The following is an 18,583-nucleotide window of genomic DNA, read 5'->3' on the forward strand; positions in this document are numbered from 1 at the left end:
TAAGCACATAGCTGCTTTGGCTTGGTTTTGATTAACTTTACTTAGATTGCAAGTTGATAACAAAACTGACGTTTATTGTTAAATTATCATTATCTAATCACTTTTACCTAGTTGTTTTTTGTTGATAACAAACGAGCTAGCATGTCAACTTGTCGACCATGGAATTTGCCTACGACTGACGTAAGCTCATTCATTTGACGTAATCCTGCAGTCCGCAGCAGAAAATCACAGGTATCAGACAACGACTCTCGAAGTTCCATTAGTAACCGCGTTTCTCTGTCAATAGTGTTGAACATCAAGATTTTATCAGGCTGCTCAAGGCGTAATCAAAAAATAAATAAACTACCTTGGGGAACAAGCGAATTGTAAATTTTCACTCTCGTCGATGGTAATACTTGCAGAAGAACTGTCGCTAACTTCGTCCAACTGACTCCCTGCAGTGAATGATCTTCCAGCCGTTAACACGGCAGTCATATTTGAAATCTGGGTTGTATCTCTTACAACTATAACCAGCATGTTGGATTAGCTTTTAAGAGAACACTAAATAAATCAATATTACCGAAAGCTTTTCGTTCCGTTGAAAAAATCCCGTTGAAGTAGATCATGACATCGGATTTGATTTTACCGTCTGCGTTGACTGAATCAGGCACTATGTGAACGGGACCGTGTTTCCTGTAATATAAATTTTATTAAACTTGAAGGAATTTAAAGATTAGTTAGCAGATGATGCACGTACTCGCTTAAAATGACTAATTCGTTAGATTTGATAATCCCCTTGACAATCTTCCCCCTACGCACTCGGAGAATGCGATCACCAAACCCCATGACGAGAGCCGCTTTTATCATTTCTTCATTGTCTGCATGTTGATTCACCGGATGACGAATGGAATCGGCATGTGATCTATCACCGAGTAAATTCGCATCCTTCAAATGGTCAACTAACAAGCTCCTCACACCTAAATTATAGACAAGAAACATTAGCGTCAACTTTTCTATCTTGGCTAGCCATACAATACCTTTGAGGAAGTAAAGTGATTTCACATTAGCTTGAAATTTTCGCAGAATTCATCGACCTCATACCGACCACGTTGATTTCGAAATTGCCTCATCAAACTGGCCAAAGCCAAGTGATCGCTCGTGGGATGGAATCGATATTTCGCTTGTCGAATAATTTGTCTTTGGTTGTCAACTGTCGATTCCACCGACCAGCCCTCACGTGCTGAGCTGAGTCCTGCCACTATAGATGCCACTGGGTCCAAACAGCGAAAAAAAGTAGCAAACACGAGTGATTTGGCCAAACGGGGATGTGTTGAAAACTGAGCAATACGACGTCCCAGTGGTGTAAGTCGTTCATGCTCATCCAATGCACCTATCGACTCTAGTTCTCGGATTGCAACTCGGATTGCTCGGTGTGAAGGAGGCTCTAGCGTCCGGCTTAAGAAATCAATCGACTTCAAATTTTCATTATACGCCTTAATTAATGGAAATGGTAGCCTGTTATTAATTCTCGAATTCAAATTGCCAATACAGTAAATGTAGGCTATGAGTTTTTACTTTAATATCCATGACAACCTTCTCCAGAGGTATTCGAAGAATTTCTGCCTGCGGAAACCGCTCCATTTCTTCATGCTTCTCTTCGGAGTAGAGATGGAATGCTTCTCCTGGTTGAACACGTCCGGCACGTCCAGCTCGTTGTTGTGCATTAGCTTTTGCTATCCATTGATTTTCCATTACAGCAGAACCCCGTTGTGAATTGTACCTAAACATAATTCTATTTTGTAACCAATACAATAAAATTGTGTTTTCGTTGTCAAACCTTAGTTCTTTATGAACACCAGGATCGATCACGTAGACGCAATCATTGATCTGCGAGGTTTTCACAATATGTGTTCGAATAAAATCAAAACCAATCTTTATGTACACTATAATAAATTTTCTACCGTCAAGCTAGTTTCAGCTATATTGGTTGCTAGAACGATTTTCCGGACACCCTCAGGTGGGCGATCAAATATTCGCTCTTGCTCAACCTGTGAAAGTCGGGAATGCACCGGTAATATCCAATGAGTTTCATCACTAGGATAAAATTCCTGTTGCGAAGCGAAGTTAGTCAATTGTATAAGTAAAAGAATCTTTGAATACATACCTTTAACTTAGAGTGAAGGCTTTTAATTTCTGCCCAACCAGGTAGAAAAATTAAAATGGAACCTTGTGATGGTTTGTTTATGTCGATACAACGAACTAGTTTCACTACTAAAGCTTGATCTCCGCAGAGCTTAGCGGTAGGACTTTACGTCCGGTAATTGGATCAACTGATGATTCATCATCTTTATTGTATCCATATTCATTACTTGACGATGTAGGTATATTGTCAACGGATTCATCCACGTCACGTTCCTCGTCAATCTCCTCCATCATCTTTTCATCTTCTGAAATCAAGCTATTTGCGGCTGCAGTTTCTCGTTCAAAGAACATTCGATCCTCATCCATTAACGGCTTTATTTTTTTGAAATCATTCAGAATTTCGTCAAGCTCATTCACCAATGCTGGAGGTAATTTGACAATAGCAGGACTTGTTACAGCGCTTTTCATTTTACTGAGCTAGAAGAAAAACAGATGTCAAATTAATATGAATGAGTAGTCACTTTAAATTAAAATCTACCTCTTCATTGGAATATAAAATAGGATAGCCATTATGATGCAAGAAATTATTTTCCGTCAACCAATGAAGTGCAGAGAGAATCGCTAATCTAAAAAATGATTTTTGGTTGATTTGGTTGATAGAATTTCATTAATGAGCTTTCTCACTTTTCAGCTTCAGCCCGATTTGTTCCGATTCCTGAAAATTCCTTTGGCTCAGGCCATTTCAAGCTATAGCTTGCTTGCCAGTCGGAAATTGATCCATTTTTCACACGCTTGAAAGCCGGTCGAGCGATAAAATTGGCGTTCTTCATGTGATTTGAAACCTTCATAAAACAATTAAGCAAGGTTGATTTAAAATTGGGAAATTTTGCCTCAATCGCTGCCATTTCTGTGAAAAAATATAAACTATTATGCAACTTCATAATATTGGGAGCACAAATGAAATGTTCAAATACCCTCTTGTTTAATACAAGATCCACTAGCATCTGCTGTTGCATCATCATTGATAATAGTTAGTTTATCTGTTGACTGAAGAGTCCTATGTGTGCTTAGTTCACACAACAACTTTCCACTAGGTGAAATAATCTTGGAATCATGCAGAACAGTCAAAGCTTGTTGGGCAACAAGTTCTTCTGCCTCTTTTTTATTCCTGCCTATTGCTTCAAAACTTTAAAAGAATGTTATGAAAATCTTTTAAGCTATGAAGAATTGTTGGCATGTACATAACCTTACAGTATACCTTAGTTTTTCTGGCCATCTAAGAGTTAATACAGTCTTCCACATGGAGTTTCCTTTGCCATGGATTGGAACTGTAGTGTAAACTGGCTTTAAGCGAAGGAAGTTTCAGTTTATGTGAAACTGAAACAAATGTTTGATTGATGATAGCTCTTGCTTGGACAGGATGCAAATTTCTCCCTAAATGTAAACTGCTGCTGACTGCTGTTACAAACTAGGAAATAATTGGTATTACCGGTTCCTTGGGCTCCGTGATGAACGACTGTTTCAGCAGGTGCTGTATGGCAAAAACTTATTTGGTAATACTTAAGACTGGATAGGGTAAACCTCTGAGAAGCTACATTTTGATTATTTAATGTTCTTAACACATCGGTGAAACAAAGACGAAACATCGCGAATACAATATTTGTAACGAAGGCGACGAAGGCTAGACAAATTACATCATTTTCTTCGTTGCGTGTAAACAGCATGCAGTGCAGAATCGTCTGCTATAGTATAACACAAATAGGTGGAGCTCCGTCTCATCAGCTGTTCTGTGTTTCATGCATGAGGCTTTAAAACTCTGTTTTGCTGTTTAAAAAATTCACGAATATTTATTACTTCATATTCGTATCTGAAGCGACACGCCAAACTTAAGTTGCTGACAGGTAATTTTCAGTAATTTTTTGTATTCGCGTAGTTAGAGCACGTCAGCTAGTTGTTGGGTGATTCACTATCATGGTGTACTCTGTTGTAACATGAGAACTTGGATTTGAAATGTCATATAACAGCATGACAAAGTTAGGTACTTAAGGTTAAAGCTTCATTTTAAGCTAAATTTATTTGAATTTTCCAGAGAAATGTCAACCAAAAGCCTGGATTTAAGCCTGCCACTGAGCAGCAGGCAGCAATTCAGCGGGTGTTCCTAAACGGCGGAGGCGGAATGGCGGATTGGCGGAACCTAAACGGCGGAATAGTAGGCGGAATGGGCATCAAAATATGGCTGCGGAATACGCCTAATTGGCGGAACGGCGGAATGTCCACATTAATTTACTTTTGAACCTATATTTAACGATTTCTATAGTGATATTTAATTGATTATAATGTCAGAAATAAAAAACTGGTTAAATTGAATTTTTTAAGTTAAAAAAGAGTTATATTTCTTTGTAAAACATGTTTCCGGGAAAATAAATTACATATATTTTCCGCTAATTAGCACACTTGTAACAACGCCACACTGCGCGTTTTTCATTCAAACATCCGATGGAATAATTTCGCACTGGGGATGATACCACCTCTTACAATTAATGCAGCCCACTACCGTTCGAAACCTTTCAGGCATACCGCAGCATCGAATGGCACTTCACTTAGCACTGGAACTGATTCGTCTTCAAATAAATCCATCACATCAGAAAATGGGTTAGTCATTTTTAAACTAAGCCGTATAAGAAAGCACACTGCGAGGGTGAAAAGTGGCCGATGACTAACCTTCAACGGTTTAATGGGGTTTGGGTTTCAGCAACTGACCTTGGAGACTAAATCAGTTATTTAGCTGTGCTAAAGTTCTAGCTCAGTACATGGCATTCCATTTCTTTGAAGCTGAAGTTAAAATAATGAACAATTTTACTCTCTTTATTTTATGTATTTTACCATTATTTATTTAGTTATACATTATTTACATACGTATTTAAAATACATAAGCATTCGCCACTGTAGTGTTCTGTGAACTTATTCCTCCAATCCGTTCCGCCATTTAGACCTAGCATAGGTATACAAGGAGCAGGCTGGTAGCCGGAGAAATAGGACCCAGACAAATAGGACCCGGAGAAATAGGACCCAAAAAAAGGCCATGGAGAAATAGGACCCGGTGAAATAGGACCCCTTTTTCTGACTTTCTTTTTAGGGTCCTATTTCTCCGCTAGATGGGTCCTATTTCTCCCTCCTATCATTAATGGCTGCCTATGTTTCTACAACAGCGTTGCTAAACTAATTTTTTAAAATATAAAGGTTTCGTGGGTTAGGTTAGGTTAGGTTAGGTTAGGTTAGGTTAGGGTAATTCAGTTAATTATATTTAAAAAAATTAGTTTAGCAACGCTGTGAAACATAGGCAGCCATTAATGACAGGAGGGAGAACTCAAAAAATTTTAAAAATTACCAAAACAGAAGAAAAAAAACTTCTTAGTGAAAAAAAAAAAAAACTTTAGTGGCCAATTTGTCTATTTCTACCGTAATACCAAAGCCACCAATCTTTTCAGAATTGTTAATTACTACATCTTCCGAAACTTCACAGCAAAAATTGTACCAATCAATGGGAGTTCCATGAGCTAAGAAAAAAAATATTAACGAATAGTCTAGTCTAGTATAGTCTAGTATAGTCTAGTCTAGTCTAGTCTAGTCTAGTCTAGTATAGTATAGTATAGTATAGTATAGTATAGTATAGTATAGTATAGTATAGTATAGTATAGTATAAAATAACACTACAGTATAATCATATTCGGTATACAAAAACAATTAAAGTACAGAATAAGACAACATACCAGTAATGAACTATATTCCTTTTTTTGCATTTCAAATAAAACTTTTCAAGCATTTCACTATAGACCAAGATCGGATGCTGAGTTGCCAAGGCTGAATTCCGACCTGGGGTATTTTTCCTCTCGGGCCCTATAGGAGGGAAATGAAAAATAATATATTTAATTAAGTTGTAGTTAGCTACTCCAAAAAAGCTGTTATTTTTCCAGGAAACTTTTTGAAAGGTACTTGTTTACAATGTACCGTAGCAGACGTAAAGTGATTGACTGTGACTAGTGACTGTAGTGTCAAACTGTTTTCGTTTTTTATGTCATGAGTAGTGTAGTTTGTGATGTCAGTAATGAGTTATTTGACACAATTAGTCTTTTTAAGTTATCTGATTATGCTAAAGGATTTATTCATAAGGAAAAAGAAATTTACTTAGAAAAACGTCTGTTTCTTGTTCTACAGTTGTAATACGGGGAGGGGGGGGGGTGTTGTGGAAAGGTAAACAAGTACCTTTCAAAAAGTTTCCTGGAAAAATAACAGCTTTTTTGGAGATAAAATTTTGTGTATTATATCAGCACAGAGGTATAGTACACGATTCCAAAAGATTTTGTAATAAAACTAACTACAACTTAATTAAATATATTATTTTTCATTTCCCTCCTATAGGACCCGAGAGGAAAAATACCCCAGGTCGGAATTCAGCCTTGGCAACTCAGCATCCGATCTTGGTCTATTACTCTTAATAATATCACTTGAGGAACTCATGAAAATAGATACATTAGTAGCCATAACTAAATCAATACTAATATTAAGTAACAACACACCCCTAAATATTAATTAATTAAGTATAGTAAAACCTTTTCTAACTTAATTATCATAGACCTACTTTTTACTTTTATTATAGAATACTTTTTAAAATGTCGTAATACTAATAACGAAATCACTTTATCAACTAAATAACCATTTGAATATTCTAAATACTAAACATTTAATATTAAATATATAACCAACAACTAGATTTGAACCTAGATCCTTTCTCTTAAAAATCCAGTGCTATACCACTGAGCTAGCAGAGTAATAACTCAATGTAAATATTTTGCAATACCAATATACGTATTTAATCTATATCATGGTGTAAAAGGGAGGTGTACCAACTCTTCAGTTAAGAAGGGTATCTCTTGTGAAGCCTCTTTGTGGTACCAGTAGGCATTGTTTGGTTCTCTATAGTAAACGCCATCTCTTGAGCTTGTGAGAAAATGTTACCTTCGGATCAGTCGTCAACGGTTTTCCATTAGTCGTACTGAAAGTTTGAACACATTAATGGCGTCGTTTGGTTGACGCCTTGATAGCGTCTTTCCAAAAATGGTGAATAAATTGTGCTTCAAAAAATTGCTCAGGTTGTAAATGTGCTTAAAGTATACTTAAGCAAATGGAGACTAATACTTTCCTTTTTATGTTTCTCAGTTTGCCGGGCACACTGTCTACCACATGTTCTATCAGAGAGTATTTGAGCATCAAAGGTTGCTTGGTTTGAAATTGGTTCCCAAGTTAAAACTTGCTCACATTTGGCCATCAACCTGGCAGAGAATGACGGTAAGCTTGGCCACACAGCTGTACTCCAAACATATGGCCATGGCTTTAAAATTTTTAAGAGAAGACAAAAAAACAGCGCATTTATTCAATGGTACCTTATTAAATCTTCCAAATTTATAAATCTAACTCATTATTTTATTAGGATCGGAAGCTACAGAAAAGCTTACAAAGCTTATTAATGACACATTTGACATTATGAATGGACGACACAAGGGTGAGTCAATTAATGGGAACAACTGGAATAATTTAGTCGAAATGGAGGGAAAGGTAACAAAGGGGAAAAAATCTGTACTCGAAGACATGCTAAAAATAATAGAGTTAACTGAGGAGTGCCATCGCAATCCTGGAAAACGTCCAATAATGGCCGCATTTGCGTCAGATACGACTCTAGATGGCTGGCGCTTGTCTATCCGTAGCACCATTGACTTGACAGAAGAGTTATTGAATCCAAAAAACCCTTTAGAGAAATACGATTTCGTACTGACAGCAAAATGGAACCAAGACGCCTTAGAGGTATATATTTGTAAAAAAAAATGCAAATAATCGTTTAATGAACTATCCTTTTTTGCCTATAGATGACTTTTGGGCGCATACGTTCAGTCGATACACATCCAACGGCTGCAAGTTTTCTACATATTATCAGGATGATGTCATTGTACACACCCGCGAAGATACTATTGCGGAACGCAAATGTAGAAAATGATGACCATATTAGGGTGCTCGTCGATTTTAAGGAGTGTCTCATTAAAAAATTCCCCAACAATGCTAAGGCTGCTACTGATTTAAGGGTAGCAATGAAAGATGATTTAATGGAAGAGCTGGGAAAGCGTTACGTGAACGAGTTGCCCTTGTCCAAAGAAGATAGAATCGGTAACTTTCTCATATACGATGTAGCAGGTTACATGGTGAAAACGAGAGAAAACCTTTTCGAGTGTGAGGCATGCAGACAGACCGTAATTACCAAAGAAGCAGATCTACCAGGGATTTTGACGCAGATGCATACACGAGAGCTCGAACCAAAGGTGGACTGGTGTTTGTCACCCTGTCAATGTACCAAACTTTGTGCGCAATTGAAAAAGTTGTCTCAAACCACTTTAAGTCACTTAATCATATTTATATCACTGATACATTCCAAGAGTGTATAGCAAAAGTTAAATTAACCTATGTACTGCCCCTTTTTTGTGATACTCATCGCCATTGTAATATGGAAACTTTAATAATGGAGTATGTAAAAGTGAGATATTATTTTGAATCTAAACGTTTGAAAGATGTTTTATTGTCCAAAGAACAAACAACAGTCCAGGCGAGTTTCAAACTGGCCAAAAATGCCCATACAAGAAATTTAATACAAAGTAATACTTAAACTATCTTTTAATTTCTTTTTAAAAATTGAGTGTGATCATACAGTACTTGAAATATTTTTTTTTCCAAACAAGAAAGATAATAACATTAATTTTGAAATGCCATCTTATTGCCATAGGCCGTAGCGAATGCCGATAGGGAATTAGGGATGGATCCACTGTTTTGGACTTAGAATATTTTTCAAGTGGGTTTTTCATTTAGTTCAAGATCGGCCACCAGGCGTCTCTGACGATAGATTACCTTGTACCACGAAGAGGCTTCAGCTGAGATACCCTTCTTAACTGAAGAGTTGGTACACCTCCCTTTTACACCATGTCTATATTACCAATTAATGACGGCAACATTGCATTCCAACAATTGGCAACATTGTAATTTAAGCACAACATTTATTCAGTTTACAAGTAAATACAGATCAGTTCAGTATACTTGCTTCTCTGAATTCAGTAAAAGTAAAGTAACAATAAAGTAAATTTGGTCGGGTAAAATAGACTTTATCCTTTTTTTTCACTAAAAAGTTTATTCTTTTTAAACATATATATAGATTTTAAAAATACAAACACAAATACAACTCACTTAAAAACCAAATAAAAAAAAACAAAAACAATAAACATATTTGTTTGTTTGACTATGTTTAGAGTGCCTCCACTGCGGGAATACCGTCACGGATACGGGTCTTCTGATGAAGGCCACAAAAAGCACTGGCGATGAAACAAAAAACATAACTTTTTGACAGCTGTAAGTGTCCATTCTGTCAGCTGACGATAGGCGTCGTCTGGACGATAAGTGTCTCTCCCTATTGGCCAAAAGTGACGGCGCAGCTTTGCCATAGGCTTCGTCTAGGCGTGCGCGACCATGTTGACATTGGCGTATTTATCGTCTGCACGTTAAGACGCCGTCTCAGAGACCTTGTTGAAAAAATTAGATAGTCGCCAACACTAATAGTCGCCAACACTACTATGTACTATTTTTAACTCATAGTAGAAGTTGAGTAGTTGAGTGAACACCATGGCCGACCGAAAGGAAGCCACGGCGAATGAACGAAACCCAATTTTGGCACGCAGACTCCCAAGCAGATTTCGCGTGGGAGGACCCTTATTTCTAACGATCGATCAGATTGAACTCCAGTCTCCATGTCCAAGCATCAAAGTTAGTTGGCATTTAAAGAGAATCAAAACAGAAAACTCAAGGCAAGATCCAGGTCTTTGAAGACAAGACAAGCAATACTGCACAAAAGAAGATCACGATGGAGGACCGTGGAGTCCAAACTGATCCTGTAGTAATGGAAGGGTCTACCACCAGTGGTATTTCATTTTATGAAATGGATTCTAAATCAACCATACAATTGTTGTATTTTTTCCAGCTGAGAATGACGTTGAATATTACAGTACCAAGGCCGAAACAAGAAGAGTTGCCCTTGCCGAAGCATTAGAGGAAAATGAGAAACTGCATCTTGAACGGGATACCCTCATAAGTGAGGTAAATACCCTCAAAAGTGAGGTAAATACCCTTAAAACTGAAAACAGTATGCTCAAACCTCTAGCTGATGAAGCTGAATATCTGGCTGGTGTTTTAGAGGTAAACAATTGCAAGATCATTTTGGGCAGGCTTGTTATTCTCTTTTTAACTTTATAGGGCCTTTTGGGCAGTCCAGAGGATGAGGAACCAAATGAAGGTGCTGAAAATGCAAGCACAAGTGATAGTTGACGCTTATCGACCTGAAGTCATTTCAAAATTGCCACGCACCTCACATTTAACTTTATAGACCTTTTTAAGATTCCTCGGTGTAAGCAGAGCGAAAAGTCGTGCGGCTAGTCGACTAGTGCGCACCATGGCGGGGGATAGCCGTAACTAGCTGCAGACTTGGCTTGATTCTTCGAATCACCTTGTTGTTCGGCTCTATGTTACTGTAGTCTGCCTTACTTTAAGGGATGAAAACTATGAGAATTACAATAATAACTACCTGAGACAAAGTGATGTGAACACACAAAATAGTTGCAACTTCTTCCATGTAAGTTTTTTTCTACAAGTTGCATCCAAAGTCTTCTTCTTTTTTCAATGAGAACTTTGTCACCATCAGAAAACCTATCACATTTAGTGTACTCTGGTATTTTGTAGAACTTCCGTCCTTTTCCTAATTTAGATTGTTGAGTAAAAAAACATATAAGACACTTGGCATTAACCATTTCCTAACTTTTCGAGAAATCAACGCAATAGGTTTGACATACAACACAGAGTGCCAGACTACAGTAACATAGAGCCGAACAACAAGGTGATTCGGAGAATCAAGCCAAGTCTGCAGCTAGTTACGGCTATCCCCCGCCATGGTGCGCACTAGTCGACTAGCCGCACGACTTTTCGCTCTGCTTACACCGAGGAATCTTAAAAAGGTCTATAGGCCTTTTGGGCAGTCCAGAGGATGAGGAACCATATATCCGCTTGTGTGAGATGTGAATCTAAGGAGTATGGCGCTAAAGTATTCCCGCACATTTCAAGACCCTTCACGTGGTCTTCGCTGTCCTCGTGGACACTACCAGTAGATTACTGACTACATTGTTTTTTTTTTATTTTTTTTATTTTAGGACCATGTATGGAATAAACATTTAAAGTCTGATTCATCTTTAAGCACATAGCTGCTTTGGCTTGGTTTTGATTCACTTAACTTAGATTGCAAGTTGATAACAAAACTGACGTTTATTGTTAAATTATCATTATCTAATCACTTTTACCTAGTTGTTTTTTGTTGATAACAAACGAGCTAGCATGTCAACTTGTCGACCATGGAATTTGCCTACGACTGACGTAAGCTCATTCGTTTGACGTAATCCTGCAGTCCGCAGCAGAAAATCACAGGTATCAGACAACGACTCTCGAAGTTCCATTAGTAACCGCGTTTCTCTGTCAATAGTGTTGAACATCAAGATTTTATCAGGCTGCTCAAGGCGTAATCAAAAAATAAATAAACTACCTTGGGGAACAAGCGAATTGTAAATTTTCACTCTCGTCGATTGTAATACTTGCAGAAGAACTGTCGCTAACTTCGTCCAACTGACTCCCTGCAGTGAATGATCTTCCAGCCGTTAACACGGCAGTCATATTTGAAATCTGGGTTGTATCTCTTACAACTATAACCAGCATGTTGGATTAGCTTTTAAGAGAACACTAAATAAATCTATATTACCGAAAGCTTTCCGTTCCGTTGAAAAAATCCCGTTGAAGTAGATCATGAAATCGGATTTGATTTTACCGTCTGCGTTGACTGAATCAGGCACTATGTGAACGGGACCGTGTTTCCTGTAATATAAATTTTATTAAACTTGAAGGAATTTAAAGATTAGTTAGCAGATGATGCACGTACTCGCTTAAAATGACTAATTCGTTAGATTTGATAATCCCCTTGACAATCTTCCCCCTACGCACTCGGAGAATGCGATCACCAAACCCCATGACGAGAGCCGCTTTTATCATTTCTTCATTGTCTGCATGTTGATTCACCGGATGACGAATGGAATCGGCATGCGATCTATCACCGAGTAAATTCGCATCCTTCAAATGGTCAACTAACAAGCTCCTCACACCTAAATTATAGACAAGAAACATTAGCGTCAACTTTTCTATCTTGGCTAGCCATACAATACCTTTGAGGAAGTAAAGTGATTTCACATTAGCTTGGAAATTTTCGCAGAATTCATCGACCTCATACCGACCACGTTGATTTCGAAATTGCCTCATCAAACTGGCCAAAGCCAAGTGATCGCTCGTGGGATGGAATCGATATTTCGCTTGTCGAATAATTTGTCTTTGGTTGTCAACTGTCGATTCCACCGACCAGCCCTCACGTGCTGAGCTGAGTCCTGCCACTATAGATGCCACTGGGTCCAAACAGCGAAAAAGAGTAGCAAACACGAGTGATTTGGCCAAACGGGGATGTGTTGAAAACTGAGCAATACGACGTCCCAGTGGTGTAAGTCGTTCATGCTCATCCAATGCACCTATCGACTCTAGTTCTCGGATTGCAACTCGGATTGCTCGGTGTGAAGGAGGCTCTAGCGTTCGGCTTAAGAAATCAATCGACTTCAAATTTTCATTATACGCCTTAATTAATGGAAATGGTAGCCTGTTATTAATTCTCGAATTCAAATTGCCAATACAGTAAATGTAGGCTATGAGTTTTTACCTTAATATCCATGACAACCTTCTCCAGAGGTATTCGAAGAATTTCTGCCTGCGGAAACCGCTCCATTTCTTCATGCTTCTCTTCGGAGTAGAGATGGAATGCTTCTCCTGGTTGAACACGTCCGGCACGTCCAGCTCGTTGTTGTGCATTAGCTTTTGCTATCCATTGATTTTCCATTACAGCAGAACCCCGTTGTGAATTGTACCTAAACATAATTCTATTTTGTAACCAATACAATAAAATTGTGTTTTCGTTGTCAAACCTTAGTTCTTTATGAACACCAGGATCGATCACGTAGACGCAATCATTGATCTGCGAGGTTTTCACAATATGTGTTCGAATAAAATCAAAACCAATCTTTATGTACACTATAATAAATTTTCTACCGTCAAGCTAGTTTCAGCTATATTGGTTGCTAGAACGATTTTCCGGACACCCTCAGGTGGGCGATCAAATATTCGCTCTTGCTCAACCTGTGAAAGTCGGGAATGCACCGGTAATATCCAATGAGTTTCATCACTAGGATAAAATTCCTGTTGCGAAGCGAAGTTAGTCAATTGTATAAGTAAAAGAATCTTTGAATACATACCTTTAACTTAGAGTGAAGGCTTTTAATTTCTGCCCAACCAGGTAGAAAAATTAAAATGGAACCTTGTGATGGTTTGTTTATGTCGATATAACGAACTAGTTTCACTACTAAAGCTTGATCAACCATTGGTTTGATATTCGTGGTATTATTTCTTTCTCCAAAACCTCTGGTCAAACTTTGGACTTCAGGTAAAAAAATTCTCTGAACAGGAAACGTTCTTCCTTCAACGTGGATCAGCGGAGCCGAATCAAAATAACGTGACAGCAGATCCGTATTTAGAGAGGCACTCATCAGGATGACCTAAGATATAGTTATTGAATTATTTTTAACAAGTACAAATATAGCACTAACAATGCTCACCTTTAACAAGGGGTTCGATTGCAAAAGATCTTTAAGAATAACTAGCGTAAAATCGGTCAAACAGTCGCGTTCGTGCACTTCATCGATTATTAGGTGGGATACGCCCGACATGTCTGGACAAGCTTGAAGTCTTCGCAAAAGAATTCCGGTTGAACAGAAGAGTATACGACCCAGTGGATGCCTCGGTAGTACGGAATTCAGTCGCACCTGGTAGCCAACACTCTCACCTATCTAGAAACCAACGCACAAAGAAAATCAACTAAATATCAACGTAAAGTAAATTTCAAGATGTCTTTCACTCACTTTTTCTCCTCGATAATTGGCAACAGTTTGAGCTAAAGAAAGCGCAGCCAACCGACGAGGCTGTGTAACGATTATATTACATTCAGTGCCACGATGTTTCAGCGCATAAGAATCCAGTAAATACTGGGGCATTTGTGTACTCTTGCCACATCCGGTACCACCACTCAGCACAACAACCCTATTTTGTTCGATTAAATCTAAAATGGCTTCGCGCTTTTCCGCGATTGGTAGAAAAGGAATGACTGGACCACCTTTCTCTATTATCCTCGTTTGTGCACTGAGAAATAACTCATTGGATCTTTTTTCGATCTCCGCAGAGCTTAGCGGTAGGACTTTACGTCCGGTAATTGGATCAACTGATGATTCATCATCTTTATTGTATCCATATTCATTACTTGACGATGTAGGTATATTGTCAATGGATTCTTCCACGTCACGTTCCTCGTCAATCTCCTCCATCATCTTTTCATCTTCTGAAATCAAGCTATTTGCGGCTGCAGTTTCTCGTTCAAAGAACATTTGATCCTCATCCATTAACGGCTTTATTTTTTTGAAATCATTCAGAATTTCGTCAAGCTCATTCACCAATGCTGGAGGTAATTTGACAATAGCAGGACTTGTTACAGCGCTTTTCATTTTACTGAGCTAGAAGAAAAACAGATGTCAAATTAATATGAATGAGTAGGTACTTTTAAATTAAAATCTACCTCTTCATTGGAATATAAAATAGGATAGCCATTTTGATGCAAGAAATTATTTTCCGTCAACCAATGAAGTGCAGAGAGAATCGCTAATCTAAAAAATGATTTTTGGTTGATTTGGTTGATAGAATTTCATAAATAAGCTTTCTCACTTTTCAGCTTCAGCCCGATTTGTTCCGATTCCTGAAAATTCCTTCGGCTCAGGCCATTTCAAGCTATAGCTTGCTTGCCAGTCGGAAATTGATCCATTTTTCACACGCTTGAAAGCCGGTCGAGCGATAAAATTGGCGTTCTTCATGTGATTTGAAACCTTCATAAAACAATTAAGCAAGGTTGATTTAAAATTGGGAAATTTTGCCTCAATTGCTGCCATTTCTGTGAAAAAATATAAACTATTATGCAACTTCATAATATTGGGAGCACAAATGAAATGTTCAAATACCCTCTTGTTTAATACAAGAGCCACTAGCATCTGCTGTTGCATCATCATTGATAATAGTTAGTTTATCTGTTGACTGAAGAGTCCTATGTGTGCTTAGTTCACACAACAACTTTCCACTAGGTGAAATAATCTTGGAATCATGCAGAACAGTCAAAGCTTGTTGGGCAACAAGTTCTTCTGCCTCTTTTTTATTCCTGCCGATTGCTTCAAAACTTTAAAAGAATGTTATAAAAATCTTTTAGCTATGAAGAATTGTTGGCATGTACATAACCTTACAGTATACCTTAGTTTTTCTGGCCATCTAAGAGTTAATACAGTCTTCCACATGGAGTTTCCTTTGCCATGGATTGGAACTGTAGTGTAAACTGGCTTAAGCGAAGGAAGTTTCAGTTTATGTGAAACTGAAACAAATGTTTGATTGATGATAGCTCTTGCTTGGACAGGATGCAAATTTCTCCCTAAATGTAAACTGCTGCTGACTGCTGTTACAAACTAGGAAATAATTGGTATTACCGGTTCCTTGGGCTCCGTGATGAACGACTGTTTCAGCAGGTGCTGTATGGCAAAAACTTATTTGGTAATACTTAAGACTGGATAGGGTAAACCTCTGAGAAGCCACATTTTGATTATTTAATGTTCTTAACACATCGGTGAAACAAAGACGAAACATCGCGAATACAATATTTGTAACGAAGGCGAAGAAGGCTAGACAAATTACATCATTTTCTTCGTTGCGTGTAAACAGCATGCAGTGCAGAATCGTCTGCTATAGTATAACACAAATAGGTGGAGGCTCCGTCTCATCAGCTGTTCTGTGTTTCATGCATGAGGCTTTGAAACTCTGTTTTGCTGTTAAAAAAATTCACGAATATTTATTACTTCATATTCGTATCTGTAGCGACACGCCAAACTTAAGTTGCTGACAGGTAATTTGCAGTAATTTTTTGTATTCGCGTAGTTAGAGCACGTCAGCTAGTTGTTGGGTGATTCACTATCATGGTAACATGAGAACTTGGATTTGAAATGTCATATAAGAGCATGACAAAGTTAGGTACTTCAGGTTAAAGCTTCATTTTAAGCTAAATTTATTTGAATTTTCCAGAGAAATGTCAACCAAAAGCCTGGATTTAAGCCTGCCACTGAGCAGCAGGCAGCAATTCAGCAATAATGATGAATTGTCTTCTCTCCTACTAACAAAGGAGCATCTAAAATCAAAGCTTGATTTCAGCAAAATCCAATGTTATGAGGAACTTGGAGCAAAATTGATTGAAGATAGACTATTACTAACAGCCCTTGAGCTTTATGCTGAACTGGTAGGTGTTGAGTAAAGTAAAATACCCATATTCATTTTTGTGGGTGTATAATAGAAGCTGTTTTGTTCCTTTATTGAATTATTGATCAATTGTGTTGTTACTAATAGGGTGAAGCAGGCCATGAAATAGTATGCCTTAAGCAATTCTTCTCAAATCCGGGAAATTTTGAAAAATCTGCAAAAGCTTCTGGAATGCTTGGTAAACACCTAGTTTTGCTGTGTTAATTTTTTACATTTAAAACTAATAATTTTTTTTTTTTTTTTTTACTTTATTTTATAAATTTTTAAAATAAATGATGAATGTATACCTATTTTTAGTGAGATCCATGAGCCAAACAACCCTTGATTCCTTGGACTTTCAACCGATATCAGAAGATGGTGACAGAGCGGGTGGAGATCGCGTCGCCGTTCTAGAATTCGAGCTACGGAAAGCTAAGGAAACCATCACGGCTCTGAGGGAAAATCTAACACAACAAGTTGAGCTTGAGAATGCTAGCACTCGAAGCGAAACAGAGAGTATAAGCAGCCAAAATAATCCTGTCGCTCACCAGAGTACACCAGAACCCATGAAAGCTTATGAACAACGAGCCATTAACTTTCTAGTTCACGAATATTTACTCACTTATGGCTATCGGCTAACATCTATTACGTTTGCAGATGAAAATACTGATCAGGTAATGATTTTTGAAAACATAAATCGCAATTTCAGATAGTTTGACAGTCTAAAGTTTCTTTTTTACTTATAACAAGGATTTTGAGTATTGGGACGATGTTGGATTGAATGTGGAGCGTCCTGCAGATTTATTAACAATTTACCGCCATCGTTTTAGACCTGCAGGCCAGATTCATATAGTTCAAACGGAAAACACAGAGACACAGACGGAAGATGCTGCTAACGAATCGTCAGACCTAACGATGCAGTTAGGCGGAAGTGCAGAAGAAAGCGTTAATAACAGTTATGATGTCTCGTCAGTCCCATCAACGACAAAAACTGAAGTCAGAGTTGCTTCCGTATCAGCCTATGATATTCGCGAGTCCATGATAACCAATGTCCAAAAACCCACTTCAGCTGTAACCACTTTGCCAATGCCTGTCGTGAGCACGCGTTTTGAAAGTCATCATATTTCACCTGTTTTTCCTCAACAAGCTCAGCTACAAAACTCAGCTCGAGCCCTTAAAGAGGAATTACAGCAGGGCGTAGAAGATGTCTGTCAAAAATTAAATAGTTTTTTCAATAAACCTCCTTCTTTATCGGGTGGCTCTCTAAACAAGCCGATGGGCTTTAGCCACGTTAAACCACCTGATCGTTCATCATTTTCGCTCTTTAATAGTAAATAATTAAATTTGCGCTAGTTTAATTTTTGTAATGAAACTGCTCAATGAAACTTTTTTTATAATGCCAAATAATGCTGTTGAATGCCGTATGATTACGAGTTTCCTTTTGTTTCTGTAAAAATAAAATGTGATCAAATATGTTTGCATCGGCTTGAGAATACAAAAATGCCAGTGTTCATTGATAGCACGTTGTGATGTTCTGGAAGCGAAGGCTTCTTATTAAAATAAAAAATGAAACAGTGACTTTCAAAATATTTCCGAAACCAACCAAAAGTAGAGAGATAAAAGTCCATAATTTCTTTTCAATATTGTTTTAATAACAAAGACGTTAGCGAGCTGTAAGCCTGTAGGAGTCAGGCATTTCTTACTACAGTGTAAATCATTTCTAAATTGTAAATCATTTAAATTATTACTTTTCTTATCTTAAACTAACATAAGTTAAACACGTAAAGAAAAAATTTAAGACATTATCGTTCATCCTGTTTATTGTTCTTCATTTATTATTTATTATTTGTTCGATTTGTTCACCTTTAACGCG

At 37.8% G+C, this 18,583-nt stretch overlaps 5 protein-coding genes across 15 annotated transcripts; 3 read left to right on the forward strand and 2 right to left on the reverse strand.

The window, feature by feature from the left end:
• Positions 1 to 53: 53 nt before the first annotated feature.
• Positions 54 to 16,158, reverse strand: LOC116917481 (ATP-dependent RNA helicase DHX30). 6 transcript variants are annotated; one of them, XR_006643439.1, is made up of 18 exons: positions 15,912 to 16,155; positions 15,682 to 15,856; positions 15,399 to 15,610; positions 15,109 to 15,331; positions 14,963 to 15,050; positions 14,256 to 14,900; positions 13,953 to 14,183; positions 13,593 to 13,892; positions 13,390 to 13,536; positions 13,266 to 13,315; positions 13,004 to 13,208; positions 12,465 to 12,921; positions 12,185 to 12,404; positions 12,008 to 12,120; positions 11,795 to 11,951; positions 10,790 to 11,724; positions 10,573 to 10,711; positions 10,160 to 10,504 (listed from the first exon to the last, which is right to left on the reverse strand). XR_006643439.1 is itself a non-coding variant. In XM_032922946.2 (16 exons), exons 1-16 carry the CDS (start codon positions 16,144 to 16,146, stop codon positions 11,556 to 11,558), a joined length of 3,627 nt encoding a protein of 1,208 aa, XP_032778837.2. In that variant the 5' UTR covers positions 16,147 to 16,155; the 3' UTR covers positions 10,160 to 11,555. The 6 variants fall into 6 exon arrangements, 1 of the variants encoding a protein (XP_032778837.2); XR_006643441.1 differs by having other exon boundaries at positions 10,573 to 10,733; XR_006643440.1 differs by having other exon boundaries at positions 10,573 to 10,740.
• On the reverse strand, positions 2,231 to 3,844 carry LOC123470029. The gene is made up of 6 exons (XM_045169541.1): positions 3,611 to 3,844; positions 3,380 to 3,555; positions 3,096 to 3,307; positions 2,806 to 3,028; positions 2,660 to 2,747; positions 2,231 to 2,598 (listed from the first exon to the last, which is right to left on the reverse strand). The coding sequence occupies exons 2-6, from the start codon at positions 3,421 to 3,423 to the stop codon at positions 2,251 to 2,253; spliced, it is 915 nt and encodes a 304-aa protein (XP_045025476.1). The 5' UTR covers positions 3,424 to 3,555; positions 3,611 to 3,844; the 3' UTR covers positions 2,231 to 2,250.
• On the forward strand, positions 3,881 to 18,223 carry LOC116917484 (RAB11-binding protein RELCH homolog). Of its 2 annotated transcripts, XM_045169536.1 has the most exons (6): positions 3,881 to 4,022; positions 4,211 to 4,258; positions 16,549 to 16,711; positions 16,819 to 16,909; positions 17,029 to 17,384; positions 17,461 to 18,223. In XM_045169536.1, exons 2-6 carry the CDS (start codon positions 4,215 to 4,217, stop codon positions 18,046 to 18,048), a joined length of 1,242 nt encoding a protein of 413 aa, XP_045025471.1. In that variant the 5' UTR covers positions 3,881 to 4,022; positions 4,211 to 4,214; the 3' UTR covers positions 18,049 to 18,223. The 2 variants fall into 2 exon arrangements, with proteins under 2 accessions (XP_045025471.1, XP_032778839.1); XM_032922948.2 differs by lacking the exons at positions 3,881 to 4,022; positions 4,211 to 4,258 and adding an exon at positions 16,175 to 16,324 and having other exon boundaries at positions 16,501 to 16,711.
• LOC123470028 lies at positions 7,039 to 8,831 on the forward strand. 3 transcript variants are annotated; one of them, XM_045169539.1, is made up of 5 exons: positions 7,039 to 7,271; positions 7,339 to 7,558; positions 7,610 to 7,681; positions 7,847 to 7,980; positions 8,043 to 8,831. In XM_045169539.1, exons 2-5 carry the CDS (start codon positions 7,363 to 7,365, stop codon positions 8,610 to 8,612), a joined length of 972 nt encoding a protein of 323 aa, XP_045025474.1. In that variant the 5' UTR covers positions 7,039 to 7,271; positions 7,339 to 7,362; the 3' UTR covers positions 8,613 to 8,831. The 3 variants fall into 3 exon arrangements, with proteins under 3 accessions (XP_045025474.1, XP_045025475.1, XP_045025473.1); XM_045169540.1 differs by having other exon boundaries at positions 7,040 to 7,271; positions 7,339 to 7,467; positions 7,610 to 7,980; XM_045169538.1 differs by having other exon boundaries at positions 7,050 to 7,271; positions 7,610 to 7,980.
• LOC116936302 (geminin-like) lies at positions 9,248 to 11,440 on the forward strand. Of its 3 annotated transcripts, none has more exons than XM_045169542.1 (4): positions 9,248 to 9,308; positions 9,465 to 10,130; positions 10,190 to 10,404; positions 10,462 to 11,440. In XM_045169542.1, the coding sequence occupies exons 2-4, from the start codon at positions 10,073 to 10,075 to the stop codon at positions 10,531 to 10,533; spliced, it is 345 nt and encodes a 114-aa protein (XP_045025477.1). In that variant the 5' UTR covers positions 9,248 to 9,308; positions 9,465 to 10,072; the 3' UTR covers positions 10,534 to 11,440. The 3 variants fall into 3 exon arrangements, 2 of the variants coding, with proteins under 2 accessions (XP_045025477.1, XP_045025478.1); XR_006643450.1 differs by lacking the exon at positions 9,248 to 9,308 and having other exon boundaries at positions 9,401 to 10,130; positions 10,462 to 10,837; positions 11,029 to 11,440; XM_045169543.1 differs by lacking the exon at positions 9,248 to 9,308 and having other exon boundaries at positions 9,381 to 10,130; positions 11,224 to 11,440.
• Positions 18,224 to 18,583: the final 360 nt, after the last annotated feature.

Source organism: Daphnia magna, linkage group LG2 (assembly GCF_020631705.1).
Source record: "Daphnia magna isolate NIES linkage group LG2, ASM2063170v1.1, whole genome shotgun sequence".
Taxonomy (NCBI): Eukaryota; Metazoa; Arthropoda; class Branchiopoda; order Diplostraca; family Daphniidae; genus Daphnia; species Daphnia magna.